The 17696-nt window shown below is 40.9% G+C and overlaps 2 protein-coding genes across 6 annotated transcripts in view; both read right to left on the bottom strand.

The window, feature by feature from the left end:
- Positions 1 to 45: 45 nt before the first annotated feature.
- CZH5orf34 (chromosome Z C5orf34 homolog) lies at positions 46 to 12705 on the bottom strand. Of its 3 annotated transcripts, none has more exons than XM_075411180.1 (12): positions 12455 to 12705; positions 12090 to 12179; positions 8086 to 8732; positions 7370 to 7465; positions 5941 to 6064; positions 4973 to 5064; positions 4685 to 4754; positions 4221 to 4391; positions 3122 to 3210; positions 2277 to 2369; positions 1437 to 1477; positions 46 to 678 (listed from the first exon to the last, which is right to left on the bottom strand). In XM_075411180.1, exons 1-12 carry the CDS (start codon positions 12647 to 12649, stop codon positions 485 to 487), a joined length of 1902 nt encoding a protein of 633 aa, XP_075267295.1. In that variant the 5' UTR covers positions 12650 to 12705; the 3' UTR covers positions 46 to 484. The 3 variants fall into 3 exon arrangements, with proteins under 3 accessions (XP_075267295.1, XP_075267296.1, XP_075267297.1); XM_075411181.1 differs by having other exon boundaries at positions 12090 to 12173; XM_075411182.1 differs by lacking the exon at positions 12090 to 12179.
- A 2337-nt stretch (positions 12706 to 15042) lies between these two features.
- PAIP1 (poly(A) binding protein interacting protein 1) overlaps positions 15043 to 17696 on the bottom strand; it is a 33885-nt gene continuing 31231 nt past the window's right edge. For all 3 annotated transcript variants that reach the window (XM_075411363.1, XM_075411362.1, XM_075411364.1), the window contains one exon: positions 15043 to 16463. In XM_075411363.1, coding sequence (XP_075267478.1) covers positions 16370 to 16463 — 94 coding nt within the window. In that variant the 3' untranslated portion in view covers positions 15043 to 16369. The remainder of the gene's footprint in view (positions 16464 to 17696) is intronic.

The raw sequence follows: 17696 nt of genomic DNA, 5'->3' as shown, positions 1-17696 counted from the left end.
CACTAAAGATACGGTGCACGAGCGTGCACCAGAAAGGACCGAAGACGCTTTAAATAAAGTATTTATTTAGTACAGAACAGTAGAGTATAAAGTGTTTGGGAAACTTTCATGGTGCAAGTCTCTGAATAAAAGCACATTTTTACAGTTAAAACTGCTTATCCTGACCCTAGACACGTGAGCAGCTGACCAAGGTGCTTGCATAATCCTCTGTAAAAATTTAAAATGATTCAAACAGACATTCACACATTTAAAAACAGCACTGACAGGTCAGCCCTTACATATTTGTACAGCCATCCTCTAATATTTCACCTGTTCTTTTTGCCTGTCCACAATCTACAACCGCGGTACTGTAACCGTAACTGGTAAGACTTTGCCGTGGGTATCATACTGGCAATGTACCGCTCTGCCTTCAGCGTCCATGCCTCTTGCACCTCAAAGCCTCCTGTGAAGGTACGGAACACAGGTCTTCACAGGCGGCGAGGCTTCACTTCCTGGAAGCTGCAAGCAGAGATTCAATGTCCTGAATTACTTTGGAAGTTTTTTCCAAAGCCTCCAAGACGCACCCTTCACTGAGTTCTTCCGGCTCACTCTCATTTTCTGTTCTTCTGACAGCAGTACCAGATGGAGTGTTTTTTGCAGCAGATGTCCCTTCCAGAACACTGCTATTATCCAATAAAACTAGTGTTAGTTTGTTAAGAAAAAATATCAAACTCTTTCTCCTAAGGAGAAAAATACTTCTCCGTATTTGTATTCATCATTCTGCAGCACAAAGTCTCACATTTCATAGCATGGTAATTAAGCTTAAAAATTAAACAGTATATTACTTAAAATGTCTACAAGATTTACGCAAAATGTCTTTAACTAAGACTTCCAACTTATCCAAAAGTTACTTTGTAAAGGAAACTATCTGATGTCACACTGCACAGTTCAACAGCATGCACTTCCGATACTAATAAAATTGAACACTGGCTTAAAGACAATTACAGAGTGGCTTTGAGCACATGCAGCGCAGCACACTTTTTGGAGCTGGCTGAACACAACGGAACATTACTGAAGTAGCTGATAAACAGAAAGGTGTTGTACTGCAACAAGCAGCCCAAAGGGAACTGCATCACCCCTCCTTCAAGAAGGGACCAGCAGATGAGCGTTAGGAAAACTAATGCAATACCCATTCCTGTTTTGCGTGATTTTTTTATTTTACTTTTGTACTCTGCCACTGGTTTTGTTTCTGGAGCTGTGATGCAGATAAGTGATAAAACAAAAATTATAAGAAAATGAAAAAATGGCTTAAAAAGGTAATTTTTAAAGTGGGCAAGACAGTAAAAGAAGGTGAGAACATCACAGAGAGCCTCTTATGATCTGAAATGCAGATCTGAATATGCAGATGAACAACAGAATATAAAAGTGAAAAATCTTTACAGCTTTCAAAAGGATACAGTTAAATCTCCGTATTTTTTCGAGCTCAGCATCAGCAGACCTGCCCAAGAAAATAAAGATTATTAAACGATTTAGTATCATAAAAAGTTCTCAAACGTCTTTTCTACTTCAGATTTTAATTTTTAATAGTTTCCAACAATGCTGAAAATCAGACGAGCAAAATTCAAGTGAAATAAATGCTTTATTTTGACTTTCATATCACTAGTCAATGGCTGCCTTTTGTCAATCATTTTTGTTTCAAAAAATGAGGGCTCTTCTCTAAGAATAGTCTCTTTGGTACGTATGTATAAATATAGGCACGATTTTCATCTCATCAGCTACTGATTCTGCTATAATTTGAATAACAAGTGCAAGTGTAATCGATTTCAATTAAAGCATTTTTAATACCCTAATATCTTTGTATACGATGTCAGGAGCCCTTTTGGTCAGTAGCATGTATTAAAAAGAACAAATTTATTAGCAATAGATAAAAGTGTCCTTTAGCAGTTCAAGGTACTATTTTGAACTGCTTCGTGTTCTGTTAAAAGATGCCTTTCTTAGTCTATTTTCTCTTTTTAACCTTGCAAGATACTATCTCTGTAACATTAATCCTCCTTTGTCACCTAATTCTGATTTTTAAGTAAGGCAGAAGCGCAATGAAATAACCTTCACCTAGAACTCAACTTACCTAATATTTCAAACACTGAAAGAAAAATATGAAACCACACAAAATAAATGGACTTAAAATTATCATTTTTGACCCTTAAGAAATGCAGTCTATAAAATTCACAGTCTGTAGTCTTTTTGGGTTTTATTTTCAACATTCTTTGTAGTCAATTGTTTAGGATAAAGATGAATACCAATTTTCTTCAGTTACAGAGTGTGCAGTATATTCAGGAATCTCCTTCTCTTCATTCAAACTTCTGCACCATTCTGCTGCTGTTCTGATGTACCTATGTTAACATGAAAATTCACAAAAATGCAGTTATTTATAAGAGAAATGCATTCTATTAATTCAAGCAAAAAAATGAAGGCATTAAGCAATACACTTGGATCTGAAAGAAAAGGCCATGATTCAAAATCTAGCTTTCTCTCTAGTTTTCCTTGCCATTTTTTGATTCCCACTTTTTGTCTAGTATCTCTTTCATATTTAAATCTGTGCAGTTATAGGAAATTATAACAAAGCTGTACGATTTGTAATGAATAGTGTACAAATGTTAATTTTTGTTTGTGAATATCTGTTTGCCAAAATGCAGCACAGTAAACTTCTGATGATTCCCATAATGAGGCTGTAATTAGAGTAAGCAGATTAGAGAAAGCAATCTGCAGGCAGAGGTCAATATCTGTAATAAAGGAAAAATTGGATAAAATTCTATCCAGTTCTATGTACAAGCTCTATATACGACAAAGGAATTTTTTTTCTTATCCACTGATGTAAGTGCCAAGATGCAACTCTAGTTACTTTTTTAAAAAGGCATTACTGTAACAATTATAATAGAATGACAGCATGCAGTGGTTCCAAGTCATACAGGTCCTGAATCTTTGCAGATGTAAGATGCAGCTTTTATCATTACATGTTTGGCCGTGTCTGTGTCCCCCATCCCCCTTTCCCCCCCATATTTTCAGTAAATACCACTTCTTCATATAAAAGGGTTTGTACAGAATTCTTTTATATTTAACTTTGAATTGTTTAAATTACTCATACCTTTCATAGATTCCAGGATGACTTAATTGTATAAGATGCTGTACCCCATCAGGACTAGTTAACTTACACCAGCCTACATCTTCATTTACCTTAAAAGAAAAAAAAAAATTACAAGTATTAATGTTCTGATCCAGTCTGAAGGGAAAAAAAAGCAAGTGTAGCACGCCAATTTAACAATTAAGTATCTATGAACACTCCACTTTAAACACTTAAAAGTTTGTGCTTTTCTAAGGATAGAACTGGGTATAGTCCACTGTGACAAACGTGGGGCAAAAAAACCCCAACACCTGGCACGGGCCCAACACTCGTTTTGTGCTATTCAAGAATAAATTATTTCTAAAAGCATGTAGAAACATTTCCAAACCTGTAGAATTTTCAGTTCTTCCCCCTTCTATCGTGAGTGAGTGCACAGATTTGAGCTAGCTCACATCAGGAAGTTATACTGTATCTTTTGACACACTGACTATCACACTTAATTGCCTATAATAGAGATATTCTCAGACTCTTTGTGTCTTGCCACCTTAGGGTAATAAGCACAGACACGGAAGCCAAAAGTCTCAGCATTCAGCCTTGAATCCCACACTCACATAATTTTCTCTGTAGTGCCATGCTGCAAAAATCAACTTAATCTTTTTACTTCTATATTAAGTAGATTTAAAAATGTATATGGAATACCATATGCACAAGGTTACTTTTCTGAGTAATTTTTCACTATCTATTTGCTCAATTCTAGGTAATTTGAAATGAAAAAAAATACTCCCTTCTTCGATCAATGTGAGTGACTTCTTAAAAGCATAAAGTTTCATTTCCCTCTTCAGGCATCAGTTATGCACTAAAATATTTTCCTCCTTGTTTCTGGTTAAAAGACTGGCAATACATTCACACTGGCATTGCAGATAGTTCCGATTTTCATTGAGACTACTATAAAAGCTTAAGAGAAAGCCAAGCAGCAAACTGCTGTGAGTTACGCATCTCTCAGAAGACTTTAGTTCGTATTTTACAGGCATCAAAACTTTTGTTTTGTTTCCTCATTAGTGTCCTAGTAACACTTTTTCATTAACAGTTTTAAGAACAGTCATTCCTCTAACTCCTGAGTTACCTGGATCTTACTACATGAAGAGCTGAAATCCCAGACCATATTCAAGGTTGTGCCATCCCAAAAAGCAGCATGGACTTTATGATCCGAGTACACAACGAGTCTTCCTATGCTGGGGATAACCTTGTCATACAGCAAAACTGGCAACATTTCTCGTCCATCTGTCTCAGGCACCTAGAACCAAATAAATACATTAAAAACTTGAGAAAAGGTTATTTACATCATTACAGCTGTTTGTATCTCTCCCACATTTCCAATCCACTTGTTTTTCCAGCTTGCTTTATCATGCAACCGCCTTCTGCTTCACAAATGCACCTTCACACTGCGTGCTTTTGGTTCCCAAATATACACCTTCTGATCTTTGAGGATATGTTCACCATTCTTCCCTCTACATTAGGTCCTATTCCCTACAGACTGTATAATCATCCTTATAACACTGAAAGATTTATAAATCTTCAGCTACATACCATTTTCCAGCAACAGAGATAACAGTTATGAGTTAATGACAGTTTAGCCTTGTAGCAGTACTGAAGTATTCTGAGGAGAAAAAAAACAAACAAAACATTAAGCATTTCATACTTACTATGCCTTCTAAACAGTTGTGACTTTTGTTCTGTAAGTTTATAGATGTCCTCAGTGCTAATATAAGTTCCTTTAATCTTTATACTTAATGCCATAATAAGTATTATATGTAATGTTAACTACTGTCCTTTCAAAGTCAGAGGAATTAAAGTAACAAAGCAGTGTGAAGTTACTTGGTTGCCCGAGTAATAATGGAGGATATAGAGTACGGATTTCCTGGTACATCAGGAGGTAGGCTGTTCACCGAATACATCTTTTCTTCTCTCTGCAGTAAAGACCAGAAAGGAGAGTGGTCAGTTACGGGTACTGTGGCATGAAAACAGTATTAAGAGCTTGCAAGACAGGAAATTTTCTGACCTCCCAGAAAGCAACTATAATCCCATTTAAATTTGTCCCAGAACAGAGATAAATATCTGAAAAAAAAGTGCAGTTGTATCCTTTAAGCGCGCCTCTGTGGGAAGAAATGTTCAGTTTCCATGCACTCAGTATAGACTAAGAAGTTCTCTGATCAGAGTGGACCACAGTTCTTTACGGAGTAACTACATCTGACCACAAGTTAAAGGCTAGGCTCGAAGAGCACAAAGTTGACCCTCAATTCTGCTTTAAAAATACAAAGCACTGCATAAGCACTTGAGAGGATCACTACTCTGGGGAAACTTAACAAGAGACAGACACAGAGATGCAAACCCATTTCGCCAGCAGCAAACAGCTGCTCTGTGGCAAAGCCAGAACAGAACCTGCATCTTCCAGCTTCTGTCTCCACATAGTAAAAAAGAAAACACTTCTGGGTACGTAAAGATTATACTCTAAGCAATATATTACTTTAAAGACTAAAATTCTCTTCTAAATTAGTGAGAAATGGTTATTGTGGAATCTTACTGCAGTACATACTTGAGCTTGGGAAATAAATGTTACAATGAGTAAGGTTTTTCTTTGCGTGTCTGTAATTTACAAAAATACATTCTGAAACAGAAGGAATAATCTCATTTTTTTGTACGATTGATTGCTTGATTCAGTCATAATAGTAATTAACAATGTAGTGACTTCACTACAGACTGCACAGCCAAACGTCTTAAAACTAAGAAAACTGCTAACTTCCAGGAATTTGGGACATACTTTAGAATAATTTATAGCTTCATACCTCTTTTGTTCCTTTTTGGATTGCATAATGTATGAAGTAGTTTCCCAAAAGTGCTCCCTCTGACTTGAAAAACGAGCCATCACCAGGATAAATTTCTGTGATGGTTGTCCTACCATGGATAAATCTAAGAGAAATAACAAGATTTTTAACAAGTATTGAAAATGCTGTGTCACTAGACAAGCAGAAGAGGTTAGTACACTTCAAGAAAGTACTAGGCAGAAACACACTTTCAACACAATTCTCACATGAAAAACTTCCTACTGTTTCACAAACAGCAGAGTGTACCAACTATTTATTTTAATACAGAAGATTAGCATTACTAGGCTCTTTGTTCGCATGTGTGCATGGGGAGTGGGAGTTAAACAAGCTAAGGAATGCTTTTTTGTGTTGACATAAACATCCCACAAGAGCTGCTCATTCCACTGACCACAAAATACAGAGATTCTAAAGAGAAAAATCCAGTTTTCTTAGTGGACCAGCCCTACCCAGTGTACATGGAGAACTGTTGGACTGAATGATTCCTGGACAACCTGAAGGTCTTCACTTCCACTTTAGCTGTGTGTTTTTCACTAAGATCAGTGGTCTTTTACTTGTGATCATACAGTGTCTTGGAGCCTAAAACCCATTTAACGACCCAATTCTGCAACTCTGTGGTTACATCCCTGGACTTAGGTCACGGGACTTACTAGACTAAGCATGGCTGCTCACCATACTTCCAAAGAAATGAACTGCAGTACCGAAGAGCTGCAAAACATTTTGTTCAGACAAGATGAAAATTTAGGAATTACACTCAGAAAAACTGGGCAGAAAGATGAAAGCTTTAAAGACCGATTATGCCTTTATCAAAGTCTTTTAAATGCTGCTATCAACTGTAGCATTTTCAGAATTTGTGTCACAGATTTGAAAGGGCGATTTTTTGAAAAGTCTTTTTTTAAAAAAAAAAAAAAACACAAAACCCACATATGGACAAGGTGATTTGCCAGGAAAATCCACAGTTTAGCTGCCTGCAACATGCAAATTATGTAGGTCATCACGACAGACATTTCTAAAGCGTGAAATCTTCAGCATCAAAAGCAGCAATGTAATTTGCAAAGAAACCAAGCACTGTAATTGTCAATGAAGCCTGTGGGAGCTCCAGCTGTCCAGTAAACTGTTAAGGGATCTGATAATCAGATCGCTTCTTTAAAAGCCTTAAACAAGATTTCAGGTTGGTTGTTTCAGACATACCCACGTTCAGACCTGGAAACATACTGTACTGGAAAATTTGAAGTCCAATGTACAAACAACAGAAATGAACAGACTCTTACATGAAACTTCTGTGCAATTTCTCTAAGAGTGAGAAAGGGACAAAGTAAGACATTTCATCTTTAAGCTTAATTCCCATACAAATGAAGTCTTCCAAAGATGAAATGCATGATCTCCTACATACCTATAAAAAACACCCTGGCACCACACAATTTGAATTAGCTGAGGGCTTGAATACTTTTCAGTATCTTGATTCTGAAAGAAGTCACAGAAAGTCCACCTGTATAAAATACAATAAAAGCTTCACTAAGTCTGAAGGTCAGGAGAGGTGTACCATTTCTGTACCAGGAACAGATGCATGCGCACCTATTCAAAGGAAGAGAAGCCACATATTTTCAGAATCCTCTCATTCCTTAGTTATCCACATTGGTTACCAAATTAGTTTTCTCAAACCTGCAAACTTTTTTTTTTATGATTTTTAGTGGTGCTGACAGAGAACACCTGCTACCAGCCCACCTCAGAAGTACCATCGTCTCAAAAATGAAAAAAACCCAAACCAACCCAAAACCTAGTACCATCGTCTCAAAAATGAAAAAAACCCAAACCAACCCAAAACCTATGTTCTTTTTTCAGTATCCTCTTTTTCATTTACATATTTATACAGCATATCGGAAAATAAAATTTATTTTTGTCTGGACTAATTACTATATATTCATTACAGTAGGATACAGAATGTTGGTTTCACAGATTTCACATTTCAGTAAGTTCCTAAAAAAAAAAAGAGTAAGACAGTTTTTTTTTTTATAGCTAGAATTCACTTCTTTTGCTAGAGGATGAAGTTCCAAACTGGAAAACTGTAAAACATATGTTAGCAACCACAAAGTAAACAGCTTAAATTACCTGTGTAAATGTGGGGCTCTGCAGCTAAGTGGCAAAGCTGTAGGTATATGAGAAACTGTCTCTTGTGCTTCGGGGTCTATTAGAACATCAGACTCTGTAGATGTATGGCTGTTTTTTTCACGTGTCTTCACTACATTCTTAACAGTGTGTAAGTTACAGCACATTAGTGCCAACGACAAAGGGTATTTCCATTCTTCTGGGTAGGAGGAAACAGACCAACACTGCGTAACCCACGTGTATTCAGATGAACAATCTGTGTAGAACAAAGGGCCCCCATCTCTGTCTTTTAGGTCTTTTGGTTTGGTTGGTTGTGTGTATTTACCTTCAGCACAACCATCGTCATTCTTCTTATTCTCTATTTTTGTTTGCTTTGATGACATTTCTACAACACAATTTTTACTTGATTCTCCATACTGATCTCCGGTTTGGTAGCTGCTGTTCCTCTGAGAGGAGTGTAAGGATGCTGCAGATGACTGGCTGACTCTGCATAAGAACTCCACTGTGAATTCTTGCTGCAATTCTGACAGGTAAAGATGAGCATAACCATCTACCGACGAGATCTTCACACTGCCGTTGTCTACACATCTTGTCAGATTAGCGATAGTAGGGTCAGGCCATCTAATTTCTAAGATATCACTGTAAAGAATCTAATACAAGAAAAAGGACTGGAATGTGCAGCAAGATGAAAATGACCTGTTTCCCAGAAATTACAGTGGAGGATTTACATTCAAACGAATTCAGTCCTTCTGCAAGGGGATGGATGGCAAGAGACTTTACTCTGTATTCGTTTGCATACATGAACTCAAGAGGAAGCAAAATATCTAACCTTCGTATCTGCTTCCTCCTGTACTAACAGAGTTCTATCTAGCAATGATGTTTTAATTTAATATGTATTCATAAACTAGTAAGGTACACAGCCAATGGATCAGGCACAACTGCCCAAGGACTACATATTTCTGTTTCCAGCTGCTTCTTAAGAGACACTGAAGAGAAGGCCTAAATTATCTTGAACGCATCAGTTATGAGCAGACTTCATGGAAAGCCCACATTAAAATTGTGTGCATTAAAACCTCATATGCATCTAAATCTTGATTTATAAAATTAAAATAAGCCTGTAAAATGGCATATAACATGTATTTATGTGTTCTTACCAAAACATAAATTTATAGAAAATGTTTTGCACCTAGGTGGGTCATTTTACTTAATCCCGCAGCACCAGAGATTAAATTACACAGCTATTTCTAGGATGTGGATAAAACATATTTCTGAAGAAGAATTTAAAATATAATAAAGACTTTAGACTTTCACAATACAACGTTTGGCAAGTCTCAGAAGAATAGCCTCATCTTTCCAAGTACAGACTGCTGCTTCAATTAGCACTTTTGTTCAAAACAGAACAAAAAACATTTTCACATCATATGCCCTTGTGCTACCCCTTCCACAAAATCGAAGCAGATGATGCTCAGCAAATTGCTCCAAACAAGCACTGCATCTGTCTCAAACCCCAGATTAAAGCTTTGCGCAAAGAGAAGATATAGTTTAGAAAATGCACTGATCACCTTCTGAAACTAGAAACATTCTGTCAAGATAGAGAATGCCTTTCTAGCCATCTGCAGAAGTTCTGCCCTAAAATGAGGTGTTTTCCTTTGTATTGTCCTTACACCTGGTTACCTTGCACAAAATACCCTTAGTTTGCTTTCAGTTGAAGACTCCAGGTAAAGCACTGGATCCCAAATAAATGCAAACCCTCTCAAATAAGGGTCAGAAAAACATAGCATACCAGTATTCACACTCCTCATAATTTGTTTTATCTCAATATAATCAGTGTTGCCTCATTTGACTGACCTTTAATCAGTATGTTTCAGCCCCAGTTGCACTTTGGCCCAGCACTGGAACAGCCTGGTATCCAATAAAAATGAAACGGGGCAGCACTAGTCTATTAGTAAGGTGGGAAAGTCTGCTGAAGCTATTTGGAGCACTAATGATGAAAATTTACCATAAAGAATTGCAAAAGGACCCTTAAAAAAAAAAATAAAAATCAAGTGACCAGACAATAAGGCGGCAGATAAAAATTCAGTGGCGATAATGTGAAAAATGGGAAAACACCTAGGAATAATCTCTTGGTGTTATGACTGACAGTCCCATGAAAACACACTCTATGTTCAGTAGCAGTCTCAGCATTGTATCAAATGTTCGAAAATTCTAGGAAGGGAGCAAGAGCAAACAGAATATACAACTGTACCACTGAATATATTCAGGGTTAACCTGCATTTTGAATACTATTTGCAATCCTGAACTATTTGCACCACTCGCCAAGCTGCCTGGAGACGTGGATGGTCAGGGTGGCCAACGCAGCGCCTAAGCAAACGGCAGTACAGGGCTGTTCTGAATTCAAGCATAAGCAAAGTAATGAGGTATAACTGCAGAAGTGTTTTTGTTCCCAGTGGCCCAGTAAAAGTGTTGTCACTGCTAGCAACGGGCCACAGGCCTCAGGCTGAGTCTTACACGAATGGCGCAAGGCCCCAGGCTGGCTGATTAAGCTCGTTACCAAATTGTTATGAGAACCGAGTGAGCTGGAGCTTGATAACTGTTATCTCCTTACAATGGACTGGTGAAGCGTGGGAGATGGCGAAGGCCTTGAAAATATGGGCACTGGTTGAAAGTAAGAGGCTGCAGAATAACAAACTGATAGCGAGTTACTGAAGAAGTACAGTCTCAAGACCTACAAAAAAACCTGCTTTTCCTCTAAGAAAAGCAGCAGCTAATAAACTAAGGGGGGGGGGGGGGGGGGAATGCAAAAACTAAAGCCAGTCAACAGGATAAGGCACTTGCTGCGGCCTGGGAATGTTATCCCTCAACACCCTGAAGCAGGTGGCCGCAGTGGAAGCTGTAAGGTAAGAACTGTCCAGCAACCCAGCCATCTTCCAGCAGCAGCGGATCCTGGCTGGGGGGCGGGCGGGGGTCACCCGCCGGTGCTCGGGACAGAGCACCCGCTCTGCGCTGCAGCGCCTTGCAGCCAGCGCACAGCGTCACTGCGAAGGACCGACTGCTGTGCACTACGTCGTGGACCCATCGGCAGTGCTTTCGGCAACCGAGCGTTACCATGAGGGGTGTTACTAATGCCGTGTCAGTCCAGACGTTTTAAAACTTCACACTTGCCTGGTTTACCAGGTGTCTTACGGATCCCGCCACCGCGCGCACACGCTGGCGGGCACTCTGTGGGAACACCAGCGGGATGCTGAGGAGGAAGGAGCAAAGCCTCTCGGCACGGTGGAGGGGGTCTGTGGACGGACCCTGGCCTCACCTGGGGCGGCCATTCCCAGAATCACAGAAAGGTTGGGCTTGGAAGGGACCTCTGTGGGTCATCTAGTCCAACCCTCCTGCCGAAGCAGGGTCACCTACAGTAGGCTGCACAGGACCACGTCCAGGCGGGTCTTGAATATCTCCAGAGAGGGAGACTCCACAACCTCCCTGGGCAGCCTGTTCCAGGGCTCCATCACCCTCAGAGGTAAGAAGTTCTTCCTCATGTTCAGCTGGAACTTCCTGTGCTTCAGTTTGTGCCCATTGCCCCTTGTCCTGTCGCTGGGCACCACTGAGCGACAGGCTGCCCTGCTCCTCCCGCAGGGCCCTGCAACAGACCTACACAGGGGGAACAGCGGCGGCGGGGCTTGACCCGGAGCGCACTGCCCAGTTTCACCAGGTCTTCCCCCAGAGTCTTCAAGTGCAGAAAAGCAACGAGATGTAAACAGGCTCGTTCTGTCGTACAGAATCCTAGGTTTTAGTCTCACTAAAGGGTGGACGAGCTCTTTACTGCCCAGCTGCTGAGGACAGGCACAAGTACAGGACTAATGGTTAAAGCTGCACTTCAACGTGGCAGAACTGAGTCAAGCTGACAGGTGGATCGGGCGGAGCGAGCTCTGCGCGTCCTTGCGGCCCGCGAGCCCGCCCTGTCAGCGCGCAGGGGCAGCGTGTTCCCCCGCAGCGCTGCACGCGCTCGCGCTCACCTTCTTCCTTTCTGGAGGCAAAACACGCGAGGGCAAGTACGGGCGAGCAGAAAACCGGTTCCGGAAATCCAGAGCTCTCAGGAGCTGTTCCTAGGGAAGCGCGAAGGCGGACACTGCAACACAGCCCGGTCAGGACCAGGGGTCTCCCCGGGCGGGGTGCCGTTCCCAGCCGGTTTCACCCCGCTCCTCCCGAGGCACGGCGCGAGGGGTCCCCCCGCTCCGGGCAGAGAACAACGCTGCCGCCGTCCCTCGGGCGAGGGGGACCGCGGCCCCCGCCCCAGGCCCGCTTCCCGCGCACCCCCCCCTCACCCCGCCACCCCGGGCCCCCCCCGCCCGAGGGGCCTCCCGGCGCCTCCGCCACGCACCCTCCGGGCGCTGACGGCGAAGGCGACCCGCTGGCGGGTGGTCTCCGTCGGCTGGAGCGGGTGGGCGGCGGCAGGCAGCGCCGCTTCGTGCAAGTACTCGCAGCCGCAAGGCGACAGCAGCAAGCGGGATCCCCCCGCGTAGTGCACCTCCACCGAGCCGTCCCCGTGCAGCGCCATCAGCCCCTCCGCCTCCATCGCCCGGTGGGCCCAGGCCGCCGCCGCACGGCGGAAAGCCCGGAGCGGGGCGGGGCGCCGCGCTCCCTGCCGGCCGCGCAGCCGCGGGGCCGGGCTGCCCGCCGTACCGCCCTGGCAGCGGGGAGCGGGCGGAGCTGCGGCCGAGGTGGTAGGCGCGTCTGTAAGCAAGCTCGGTGGAAGTACGCGCCCTCTGTTTTTACTTCAGCTGTTTTTGAAGCTGTTGTCTGCTGGAAACAGGGATGTCCGTTTTGCTGCTCCGGGAACGAGAGCAGGCCTGGGCTGTGGAAAGGACGGTGCCTCTTTGCCGCGTGTGTGGAACTGGGTCGCAGAAGCCCCAGCTGAATAGACTGAAGATGAATTCCCCAAAGGCCGACTTAAAATGATGCCTCGTTGCCTTTTTGGAGTAGCAGTCGTTCCTCGCCAGCGCAGGCACAGGTGTCTCGGATCAGTGTGCAGTCACGGAAGGAGAGCGCCCAGTAGAGCTTCCCACGCTCCGCAGCTACGCGCTGGGCAAGAGAGTGGATCAGCATCCCGTCAGGTGGCTGCGGACACAGCCACCCATCAAAATTAATGTGGTCCTATTTACAATACCCTTTATGACAAATGTGATTCTACAGAGCGCTTGCCTGAAGTGAGTTTCAAAGTATGTATCTGGGTTATGAATCCTTTATTACTTTTTATTATTTATGGATGATGCATTCTACTTTGCTGGCAAGTTCATGGCAGTGGCCAGAACGCTCAGCGTAGGAACTGGGGAAGTAGGTCACGTAGGTTTAAGCAGAGGTGGCAAATCAGCAATTCACAAACAGTGCAGTGTCTTTTCTACTTTTGGCTGGAAATGTCATTTTCTGTTCCTGTATCTGCTACTAGGATCCACTGGCATAAACTGTACGATTAGAACTACTGTTCAGTCAGAGAAAAGTTGCAAACTTCAGCTACCGCTAATTGAAAGAGTTCTGTGCAGTGGGAAGGAAAGGCAGAATGTCGTAAAGAAGTCCTGTCCCAGAGAGAAATGACTATTACCAACCAGACTGAGCATCACTAATACTCAGTGCCACAATGGATTATTCTATTTAAAAAAACAACAAAAAAAAATCCCAGCTAGGCATAATTTCTGATACCTGACATAGCTGAGCCAATCTTGCTGCTTTCTGTAAAACCAACACTCAAAAACCCAGTGATCATGTGTCTTCATAAACAAACAAACAAGCCCCGAAAGTAGGCCAGTAGCAGGAAGTTCTTAGCAGATTTGAAAGGAAACTACTGGGAAAAAGTTGACTTCATTTCTGAGTAAGTAACTGTCATTCAAAAGCAAAGCATATGCAAAGCAGCACCTCTTGCAGCCAGGTTGGGAATTACCTTAAGCAAAGTACGATTTTCAAATACTAAACATTTTTGTTGAATCACAAGCAATTTGTCAAGAGTGGCAAATAATGTGCATCCCTTTTCTGATGTGTGAAGCTTGGTCACGTGCTCAGTTTCAAATGTGAAGAATGTTTCTTTCCAGAACCAGTGCTACAGAAGTTTGCTTCACTTCTCCCCCAAAGTTGCTTTCCATGCTTCTGCCATGCTTTCCTGGCTTACCATTATGCCACAAAACAAAATAATTCTTTTTAAAGGTTGCTTATCTGCAAAGCATTGCTCACAAAGTTGTAGACGAGGAACACTTTTAACGCAGTGCACTTGAAATTTGTAAATGCTAGAATTCAGGTGAAATCCTCTTTAAACCTCTCAAGACTCATCTCTGCCACACACAGAACTACGAGCTGTTAAAAGTGGGCAGACAAGCAGCAAATGGCAGTTATGGCCATGTGAAACCTGCTGCTTTCTTTTGCTTTCTCACATCCCATTCCTCCATCACGAATTTGTGTTAGACTCTTGTGAGATTTAAGATGACAAGCAGGCAGGATTATTAAGTGTTTAAGGCAAAGATTATCCTGCCTTCCTCACTCAGTGAGACACAGTTAAACCCAGTTTTCCTTACTGCAGTACCGGCTTAAAGCTCTTACAAAGCTTTCCATGCACAGAGACCACAAACATCTCCACTACTTTGAACTAAATAACTGTATGATTTTTCAGTAAAGTCAGCAGGAAGTTGGACCTGTGTTTGGATTGGAAGTTTTGTATGAAAAATATGCTCAATGTCAGAGAGTGTGTGTGTGAAAATAATCTGATTTGATGTTCACTTTTCTAGTTTCTGGATTTTACTCTCGAGACTTTGAAATGCAAATACAGTTTTTATGACCATATTGCCTTTGATAAATCTTATTTTTCCAGTGAGTATTAAAAGATAATACTCTCTGTGTGCTTGAAGAAAAAAAGGAGTGTTACGTGAAGGGGAGATAGAAGGACCAAAAAAAAATATTTTTTTTTAAAGCAAAAAGGCAACGTAGTGAAATTATACCAAAGGAAACAAAGCTAGTTAAATTTTATTTTCCAAAACTCCAACCTAAATAAGTGTGTTAAATAAACATCCAGAAAACAGTCAGTGCTCACTCTATTAGCAGATGCACAAGTTATTTAACCAGACAAATAACAGTGAAATATTAACAGAATTATTTACATGTGTATTTACAACGTGTCTTTACAGTAGCTAACTTCTGAGAAATATTTCCCTTTGGTTTTGGTAAAGGGTTCTACTCAGTCTAACCAGTAACAGATAACAGGAAACAGTACAACTGAGTTTGGCAACAACAACAATGAAGAATCTTAGAAAAACTAACGTGATTATATGGGGTCAAAAAAGAGCAGTTGGCTTCAGAATGTTAACATTTATGAAATACATGAATTTACTCCCAACTACAAAACTTAATAAAAATGCATAAAACTAGAAGAAAGGAGAAAGTTATTTACTAGGGTTGCTGGAAGGTTAGACATGTTAGATACATTAAAAATAAAAAAAAAATAGAGCACTGCACATAGTCTTGAGAAGCATGGGGCAAAGCGTGACTATATTCACATAGTCTTGAAGAACACAATAAATTAAAGGAAGGTTTTTGCTTGTAAAAGTTAAAAATAAGCTTATCTGAACCAAAGATCTTGAAAACACCTGACTTGCAAAATACTGCTTGCTTTTTCACATTATCAACATATAACATGTTTATTCCAGGAAAAAAAGTCCTGACCTCACCCATACAGGTTTTGGAAGAGGCAGAAAAAGGAAATAAACAAAACAGAAAAATATCCCACACAAAACAAAACCTTCACAAACCACTTCAGGATTGTGATCTACAGAAAAAAATAATCCGTACTTGGATCACACTCTCCTGGGGGGGGTGTGGTGTGTGTGTGTGTGAGTTAAATACTAGGCATGTTGTATATGGTAAGAAGGATGAGTAAATCCCAATATATACCAAAACAAGCAATCAATTAAGTTTTGATCAAGTTATTCCTCCCCTTTCTCCCTCAAGGGAAATGTTACGCAACAGTTCCCAATTAACTTTTAATTTCACTTATGGTAATTTTTAAATCACTTTTATTGCAGCCAAAACATTGTACATATACCTGTACAGAAAATAAACTATGATATATACACAACTTTTTAAGTTACAGGGCATAAGTTTACAATTTTTGGCAGATTCTGTTTAACAAAATGAAAACTGTGTAACTTTCGTGCTTGGAGAAACTGAAGTTCCTTATTTTGGTACAAATGTTTTGTGCCCCCCTGTATTCTAACCATACCGAAACTGGCTTGATAAACTAACATTAACGTGTAACATCTCACTGTCTTCTCTTATATTCTGATTCTAGACAGAATTTTTCATATGCTTCTTCAATTTCTGGATCCATCTCATCATCAATGTCATCAAAATACCTAATTAAAAAAAAAAAACACACCAAAGATGTTAAGTTTACGTACAGATTTTCGGAAACATTTATGCAGATGTCAAGAACAAAACAGAACTTCATAAATAACAGTTAAATATGACATTTTCTTTAAGGGGATGAAGAGGGGAGAAAACTATGGATACCAGGAAAACAAACAGAAACCTGAAAGCAGCACAGATCTGTACAAATAGCTACATTGTTTGTCACCATTTTAGATCATCTTATGCTGTCCACAGTTTAGAAGACAGATGTAGTTGCTGAGATGATATAAAATGCAATAACACAATCCAAGCTCCCCAAAATTTAATAATGCATCTCCACTGATCTATTTGCAAAAAATGTAATTAGCATCAAACTAGCATAATTTTGGTTGGTCAACATCCTAGTTCAAATACTGCATTAACTGTCTTGGTTGCACCCTAGTCAAAGAATATATAGAACCTGCATTCCTATTTGTTGCTATATGAAAGAAGACAACCTTCATTTACTTCCCTATTTCATCTGCATTACATTACCTTCTGTTATATGGTAACCAGTCTTTTGGAAAACATCTGTCTTATTTAGGCCACAGAAAACACTGGATCCCATTAATGATAGTAAGTACTGCACAGAGTGGAGACTACCATAGAGTTTCAAAATAAAGCTGGGAGGTGATGGGCATCACTTCAGCTTTCTTTCTCCTCACAGTTATTGGGTAGTAACTTGAATGTTCCTTGTTTTCTCTAGGTCCAGCTGGACTGTTCATCACCATAAACTAGGACAACGGCTGTATGCAATTCTAAACAGCCTTAAAAACCCCCCAGCAGCTAGTGTCTCTCAAAAAGTGTGCATTAATTTCAGGTGCTCAGTTTATTATCTTCCGTGCCTTAGTTCCAAACAACGGAATCGGCATGTCTCGCCTGCACAGAGGCCATAAATGGTATGATTCACACAAAACCACAGTAAGTGCCACAGAAACATGTAAGGAGGGTATTTTTGATTCAGCATTGTGCATTGAAGAAGCAGTCTACGTATTTATTAATTTGTTCCTTCTTTCATGCAGCAGTGTAGATTTGAGAAGGGACTCGAGACAACCCTTCTCCCTGATGTCAGTCATGAGAAATAGCTGAGATCAGCATACATTTGTCTAAGCTTTCCTTAAGCCTTCCACAAAGTCCCCCAGTCACCTTGCACGAAGGTTGACTCTCAGTCTTCCACATGTCACTCTCTGTATTTGCTG

This window comes from Opisthocomus hoazin, chromosome Z, assembly GCF_030867145.1.
Source record: "Opisthocomus hoazin isolate bOpiHoa1 chromosome Z, bOpiHoa1.hap1, whole genome shotgun sequence".
Lineage (NCBI taxonomy): Eukaryota > Metazoa > Chordata > Aves > Opisthocomiformes > Opisthocomidae > Opisthocomus > Opisthocomus hoazin.
The sequence above is the reverse complement of the archived record's forward strand: the minus strand, read 5'-3'. Positions and strand labels throughout refer to the sequence as shown.